Source organism: Nematostella vectensis, chromosome 3 (assembly GCF_932526225.1).
Source record: "Nematostella vectensis chromosome 3, jaNemVect1.1, whole genome shotgun sequence".
NCBI lineage: Eukaryota > Metazoa > Cnidaria > Anthozoa > Actiniaria > Edwardsiidae > Nematostella > Nematostella vectensis.
In genome coordinates this window covers 11,618,143-11,625,912 of record NC_064036.1, presented here as the reverse complement: position 1 = coordinate 11,625,912, position 7,770 = coordinate 11,618,143, and the positions used below count along the sequence as shown (strand labels likewise).

Below are 7,770 nucleotides of genomic sequence, written 5' to 3'. Positions count from 1 at the left end.
GCAGCCCGAGCAGAATTGCTGTATGTTTACTGTACGTGGGTTTTCGTGCGGGGTTGTAAATTTGGTTCAATGTTTGCACGAGCTTGTTTTTTAATCACACTTTCCTTGTTCACATTTTCGAACAAATCGCTTCTTTGGCGCGAAAAGCAAAAAAAAATCAAAATTTAGAAATAAAAAAAATACAATTAGCAAGGCAAATTTTAGAAACCAAAATGAAAAAGCAAATATTTTGACACAACTTATAGCACATTCCAGAGGGGAAAAATAAAGAGAATTAAAGAGAGCTTGAGAGTGAGATGTATGATATTAAAAAAAATTTTGAACTAGGGGGATTACACCGTGCTCTGATGTGTGCATGGAAACACTTCTCTGTCACGCTGTCACTTTGTCAATCAGATAGCATAAGCTTCTTGCATATTCTTATTTATTAAAATTGGTCTTCTTACAAAACTGTGGCCATGTAAGGGTGCACCGCACAGTTTAATTGATGATAATCCTTTTTGTGCAATAAGTCATTGAGGGTTTGTAAAATGATTGCACTTTTTTTGGACGGAAACTTTGGATTGTGAAGTGAAGAATTGATGAAAAGTTTATGGGAAAAATGGGCGGATCTAGGGGTGGTTCCGGACCCCCCTTATTTTCATATGTTCAGCTTAAAATAACAAAGGAAATACATGGAAGGGCAATGGATCCGCCCCCCCTTTCTTGAAACCCTTGCTTCGGCCCCCTCCTTTATGGACCTCCTGGATCCGCCCCTGACATCGCATGTGACATTGCTAACAACAACACAAATAGTACTGTATCTCAAAATGTCTTTTTTTTTAAATTAAATATTTTGATCATTCATTAGAATCTCAATCTTCAGAATCTCTATCATGTATTAACATGATGATGATGACAAAGATAATGATGATATTATAGTGATACAAGTCTAATATTTACAGCCTCATACACATCCTTATATGCGTGATACTCATCCCTGTCATTTAGAAAAACATAGAACACTAGGGCTGTCACCAGCATACTGCACAGGATCCGTGCAATATACAAACCCACACCTAGACATGTGCCCATACTGTACAATAACAAGTTGCCTTCTGGTAGAAAGATTGGTAGGATGATAAACATGAGCAGCGCAGTGATCAGAGCAGTTGCATGCCGATGGTATGGAGTGGTGGAGAGCTTGACTGACATCATGGAGGACACTTCCTTCAGGGTTTCTCTGAATTTGTCTTGGTTGGTCTCGGTTGGGCATTTACTTTCGATTTGTTGAACTTTTTCTTGACCTGCAAAAAGAGGTTGTGTACCCTATGAATCATCCTCTTTCAAGACAATGATTTTTCAAAATTGTGTAAACCAAGAAAATAAGCTTTTTGATTACAAACCTTTTTCAAGCACCTTGTCATTTTTCAAACAAAATGTTGCAAGAACTCCTTCATGGTCTGAATAGGAGATCTCCTCCCCTGGAATACGGCTCATTGTTACATGGCAATCCAGCAACTCCATGTTAGATCTGTCACCACGATAGAAGATGTAATCTATCCTAGAATCAAGAGCCAAAAACACATCAGACATGCAAAATTGATAGAAAACTAGTGAGAAAGGATTGCATTAAGTTTCCTGGTGGATTGTAGCCTGACAACGAGACCCTTCAGGAAAGAAAAGCAAAAAAACCTGCCAATTATGCAAAAGAGGAGAGAAGAACACTAAATAAATAAATAAATAAATGAATAAATGAATAAATGAATAAATGAATAAATGAATAAATGAATAAATGAATAAATGAATAAATGAATAAATGAATAAATGAATAAATGAATAAATGAATAAATGAATAAATGAATAAATGAATAAATGAATAAATGAATAAATGAATAAATGAATAAATGAATAAATAAATAAATATAATACAACATCGATAGACACTTGCAATCCCCCCCCTAAAAAACACCAGACCCAAAATTTTGATCCCCTCTTCTCCCCGCCCCACACACAAAAAAAAAAAAAAGTTTTTGGCCCCCAATAATATACCAGACCCCTCAATCATGCTTATAATCCAAGTAACCCTTTGTGGAAACCTCAGTCATTCCTTGTGTTTGTTAAGGGGTTAAAAGTTAAAAGATATCTTTCCTACACTCTACTAGTTGCGGCCCTGGACTTCTAAGGGTATTCCATACCTTATCCCATCTGAGGGTCCCTTCTGTATTGCTTGTTGGAATGTTGAGCCAGCAAATGAATTATGACTGACACCATAAGTGTTACCATGGTAACCTTCTTTGTTGCATTCTAGCCATGTGTCTGTGAGGCCTGGTAAGTTACAGAGGATTCGATAACACAAATCTGTTGGCTCTGAATTCATGTCTCCGCAAACAATAACACAGTCTGACGGTTTTGTGATGAGCTCGATTAGTTGAGCAAATTGATAAGCTTGGGTTACTCGGTGTGCTAGGTATTCATCATCTTGGCGGTTGTACTCTGCATGAAGCTGGAATAGATGTCAGTATTTTCAAGGCCGAGATCTCAAGTATTTCAAGATACAGACCAACACTTGGCTGGTAAATAACATATTTTCCCCCTTAAAACTAATTCATACACAGCAGCAGTTTTCAAATGGTAGAAAACCAGCGCCAAGTAAAGTCAATCAAAACATCAAGGATTGATACCATGCCTACACTACATTTTCAATACTTACATGAGACACAAAAAAATGTATTGGTTTAATTGGATGGTCTATAACACAATATCCTGCCGATGTCCCAGCCAACCAGTCACCATGCCACAGCTTATACAGGTACCCATTCAAGGAGAAGCGATAGGTGAAGGAATTTGTGATTCGATAGCGCGAGAATACACACATGCCACTTCCAATAACTCCACTGGCAAAAGAAAATAATTTAGATCAAATGATGAGCTATTGCAGAAAAACAATATGAAATCCTTGGATTTCATAAATATTAATGAAAATTGATAAAGGCAATTGATAATGCATGTACATTCCCCTTGCATGGGCCATCTTGATTAGACAATCCATCATAAGAGGAAACTGATGACCTGAGAAAACCCATTTGAATTCTTATTGCTCTCAATAAGACATTTACTTGATAACCATACCACTTCTAACATGAGAAAACTAGATTTATAACTCACGTTTAAGTCCTCTTTTTTAAGGACAGTACAACTCAAGCCATAAAATACCTGTAGAAATATAGGGAGTATGGCAAAGTACTGGATAGCTTGTCACACATGACAGCATAATCACTCTTGTTCCAAACCTGCAAGAATATGCAAAAAAATATTACTGTATTTACCTGAGATAAAAACTGTAGTATTCTTCACCTCTGTTCAAACATCATTACATTATATTACTAGGCCACATAAAAAATCTCTTTTTCTTACTTCTTTTCTCCAAATTAGGAATTTAATAATTTTAGGCTTTTTACTGTTGATTTTAAATTTAAATCAACAGTTCAACAGTCAGGCCATATAACAATTATGTACCACAATCTATAAATGTAAAAACTACATACATCAACAATGTTGAGGCCATTGTACTATAAACAGTGCGATCACAGGCTTCCCACCCGCGTCAGTGAAGGATTTCTAATAAGGACATACGAAATTCATGCAAATAAACATCTATGAGTTATATCTTCATTCTCTAGTTCATGAAATGAACTTAGTTGGGATTAAATGTATCTGCCTGTGGTGTTTTTTTTTTCAATAGAAGCTCAATTTTACGAGTTTAGAGCAAAATTACTGTAGTTTGTCTTTTATTTTGTTTCAATACTAAGTATGTTAGTGAGACAAGGCTGGAAACTTAATTCTGACTACCTCAGCTTCAGCGCAATTTTCTGACGTACTTTAAGCAGTGTGAAACCACTGACACCAGTACAGGATGGGAGAGGGATGGAACTCTCCCTGAATCAAGCTTTTAAGCAATCCGCCTAAAAACCTGAGAGAAATGATTTTTTTAAACATCAATTTTAGCTTTCTGTTGATAATCGGGACATAGCAGCTGGTCAAATGGCATACAGTAAAACCTGTCTATTAAGACCACCCAAGGGACCGGGCTTAGGTGGTCTTAATAGACAGGTGGTCTTAGTAGAGAGGTTCACCTGCTGACCATTTTTCTCCAATTTTCAATTTTAACGAAAATACAAAAACTGTAATTGCATATTCAAGGTTTATTTCGATCTTAAAGTTAGACATGGACAACCTGTGAAATCATATTTAGGCATACTTTTCTAGAACAGGGTATGATTTACCCTGTCGCAGCCTCTGAAACTAGATGATACTGATCATACTGAAACTAGATGTAACATTCGGTGGTTTGATGGGCGGATCTAGAGGATTTACATGTACATCTGCTTCAGCTCTAGTCATACTAGAAGCAATACTTGCTGCTTTCATGGGTGGATCTAAAGGGGGTTCACACTCCATTTTCTGTGGACGAAAAAACATCACCCACACTGCAGGAGCTTACAGCTGTACTCGCTGAGGTTTTATCTACATGTACTGTTGATTTGAAAAAATCAGTAATGTTCTTCTGCTTGACAAATTTCGCTTTCACTAATTCAGATGTTAAATTGTCCTCAAGTTCAGAAGATATGGGAAAGATTCCAGTCATATTCTTCTCTAGAGAAAACAGTTTTAACTGCTGGGCCCAATATAGTGCAGTTTTTGTGTCTTTAATCACTGACATAGGTTCAAGTGACCCACTGCCATCGCTGGTTTCATTACACTCCTCGTCATCATCTGCGGTTTCTGATACACTGTCTTTACGCAAAACATGTTCCTGAATAACCTCAGGTACCCAGTTTTCATTATGATCGTCCTCAGTTGGCACCTGGCCATCATGGTGAACAAAATCGTCATCAGTTAATGGCCCAGTTATGTTCAAGCCAGTTGCAACTGTTTCAATTAAGTGTTGAAGATCGGGTTCGGCAGCATTTTGAGCATCTTGGACCACCCTGCGTGTGTAAAACAGTTGGTAACTGTCTCAGGCTTTATTTGACGTACAGCCCAAGCAATCCACATGCAGCAATCAAGCATATCTACCTTACGAGCAACAGAGCAGGCATCAGGAAATTCAGCTTCATTGATAGCTGAGACAACTTTTTCTAGCAATTTCTTGCGATAGAATGCTTTCAAGTTCTTGATAATTCCCTGATGTGTTGGGAGGATAAAATACAACTTTGATGTTTGTCAATTCTATATCCTTCACATGTGATGGAGCATTGTCCTCAAACAACAGAATCTTCCTATTTTGTAACCTCATCTGTCGATCTAAATCAAGAATGTACTCAGTATAAAGAGGGGATGTCATCCAAGCTTTTCCATTGTACTTGTATACCACAGGGAGTGAGTTTTTATCAAGATTCTTGAAACATCTAGGATTTTCAGACTTTCCTATAATCCAAGTCTTTGTGAATTCTCCTGTCATATTGTACGTTAATACAGCTGTCAGTCGCTCTTTTAAGTGTTTACCACCATGACAGTCAGCGCCACGAACAACAAGAGATCGATCTGGTAGTGCGCGATAGAACATCCCTGTTTCATCCATGTTAAAAATGTCTGCTGCACGGTATCCCTCGCACAAAGCTTCAAGTCTTGACTGCCACTCATCGACTGTCTCGGTAGGAACACTGCTGCTTTCTCCCGATAAAACACTACAGTGAATGTTTTTGCGACGCTTAAATGATTCCAGCCATCCATTGGATGCTTTAAAGTCACCGATTCCAAACATTTCAGCATATTTCAGGGCTCTTGCTTGTATCATTGGGCTTGCAACCGGGATGTTCATTGCCTGACATCTAGTAAACCATTCCCATATAGCGTCATTGATGCGGTCATTAGGTGCAGATACGAAGCGTCTTTTCTCAGAGTTTGAATTCTGCTCAAATGCCTCTTCAATTGCATTTTTTTTCTTAATGATGTTCGATATTTGAGTCTTACTAACTTTAAACTGATCAGCAAGCTTTCGTTGACTCGCGCCACCAGCTGCTAGCTTCAAAACTTCAACCTTTTTTTTCAGTGAGAGCTCAATCCTAGCTTGTTTACTCGCCATCTTGACTCAAAGGCAGGGCTCAAAGGTGACTTGAGGACGCGAGCATGCTCAGGGTCACGTGTGACCTTTAGAGAGGGAGGTCACTTTAATACGTATGGGAGGTAACTTTTAGCAGGGAGGTCACTTTTAGAGATCACTAGCAGTCATGAACCAGAAATCGATTTGAAATGATTTTGTCAGTCAGTGGATTAAGTGGTCTTACTGGACAGGTTTTACTGTACTTGAAATGTAATTTGCATAGACAGCGTAGACCCACACCAATCTAGAAACCGACTTCTAAATAACATCTAACTTTTAAATTGTGAGGAGAGTACATGACTGTGGACGTTTGCGACCTGCGATTTGGAAGAGGGGTTGAGAAGGGACAAAAGAGGTCAAGGGTGAAGTGGTGCTGTGGTGTGGTGTGGTGTCTATGCAAATTACATTCCAAGGATGCCATTTGACCAGATGCTATGTCCCGATCATCGACAAAAACCTAAAATTGACGTTCAAAAAGTCTTTTCTTGCAGGTTTGTTAGCGGATTGTTTAAAAACTTGTTTCAGGTATAGTTCCAGTGTTTTAGTTTCGCTTAAAATCCAGCAAAAAATTGTGCTGAAGCTCAGGTAGTCAGAATTAAGTTTCATCACTCTAAACTTGTAAAATTGAGCTTCTAGGGAAGAAAAACCATCACAGATGGACACTTTTACATCACAACTAAGTTTATTTCATGAATTAGAGAATAAAGATATATAACTCATAAATGTTTATTTGCATGAATTCGTGGTAACAATCTGTATCACGTTACCTCTTGTAAGGCTACAACATCGTACTTGCCAGTAGACAATTCCTTGGCGATGTGTTCAAATCTTTCCTTAACCTGTTTAGAGATAAAAGGAATTCCCCTGGAAGAAGATGACATTCACCTCTGAATAAACACATGTCTATGTACAATAGATTAAATTTGAAGAGGAAATGTGAATAAAGTCAAAGATTGTGGATATATAAGTTAAGCTTAAATTAGAATCAATCCAGACACCCTTCTCACAATGGTAAAAATGGTCTAGGCAAAATTTTCAAAAAATAATAAAATAAAATATATATATTCAAATAGTTGTAGGTGTTTCTTACCAGCAGTTTAAGGTTAAAACACGGAGGTTTTGTTTGTACCCGGAAACGAATGCATCGTCCTCCATTTTGATTACAACTATCTCTACCCATGATGCACCACGAAAAACTAAAGCTCCCGGTTTTTGGGCTTCCTGTACGCAATAAGTCCAATATAAAAACTGGTTGAATCACATTTTATCTATTTATTAGTTTATCTAGGGTTAAGTTTTGTGTAAAAAATCGAATTCTAAGCTTTCTGCGTGGAGTAAATAAGTTTGAACACAGAGAAAGCTATTTGTCTATAAGAAGCCAGCCTGCCCAACGTCCGCTGCCTTGCTTCCTTATCCGTCGTATCGTATTATTTTCATGAGGCGATTCCTTTGTTAATCAGCCTCTGACGAGCTGTAACACGAAGGGTACATTTCCAGCATTTTTTATGGTCACACAGGATTATAGATTTTACAAAAGCAAAAAACATTAAGACCATATAACGTACAAACCCGCGGGAACAAAAAAAACGTCTAATGGCCTAAAGTAGGCTTTTTTATACCAGGGGCTCATACTTATCACCCCCTGTACATACTGTATTGACTGAAAAAAAAATTAAATACGTTGG

The 7,770-nt window shown here is 37.8% G+C and overlaps 2 protein-coding genes across 3 annotated transcripts; both read right to left on the bottom strand.

The window, feature by feature from the left end:
- Positions 1-795: 795 nt before the first annotated feature.
- LOC5520070 (putative neutral sphingomyelinase) lies at positions 796-7,690 on the bottom strand. 2 transcript variants are annotated; one of them, XM_032364968.2, is made up of 7 exons: positions 7,176-7,690; positions 6,853-6,924; positions 3,196-3,272; positions 2,693-2,876; positions 2,178-2,485; positions 1,386-1,543; positions 796-1,286 (listed from the first exon to the last, which is right to left on the bottom strand). In XM_032364968.2, the coding sequence occupies exons 1-7, from the start codon at positions 7,263-7,265 to the stop codon at positions 916-918; spliced, it is 1,260 nt and encodes a 419-aa protein (XP_032220859.2). In that variant the 5' UTR covers positions 7,266-7,690; the 3' UTR covers positions 796-915. The 2 variants fall into 2 exon arrangements, with proteins under 2 accessions (XP_032220859.2, XP_001639852.2); XM_001639802.3 differs by having other exon boundaries at positions 6,853-6,949; positions 7,176-7,270.
- LOC116603562 (tigger transposable element-derived protein 4) lies at positions 4,165-6,696 on the bottom strand. Its single transcript, XM_032364969.2, has one exon. The coding sequence runs from the start codon at positions 6,065-6,067 to the stop codon at positions 5,096-5,098; it is 972 nt and encodes a 323-aa protein (XP_032220860.2). The 5' UTR covers positions 6,068-6,696; the 3' UTR covers positions 4,165-5,095.
- Positions 7,691-7,770: the final 80 nt, after the last annotated feature.

What these genes read in the sequence shown, in the direction of transcription:
- LOC116603562 (XM_032364969.2), bottom strand. Translation starts at nt 6,067, where the DNA reads ATGGCGAGTAAACAAGCTAGGATTGAGCTCTCACTGAAAAAAAAGGTT.
- LOC5520070 (XM_032364968.2), bottom strand. Translation starts at nt 7,265, where the DNA reads ATGGGTAGAGATAGTTGTAATCAAAATGGAGGACGATGCATTCGTTTC. An exon ending in TACATTTTTTTGTGTCTCAT is followed by an intron (nt 2,486 to 2,692) that starts GTAAGTATTGAA and finishes CATCTATTCCAG; the next exon opens with CTTCATGCAGAGTACAACCG. An exon ending in GGACCCTCAGATGGGATAAG is followed by an intron (nt 1,544 to 2,177) that starts GTATGGAATACC and finishes TCTTGATTCTAG; the next exon opens with GATAGATTACATCTTCTATC.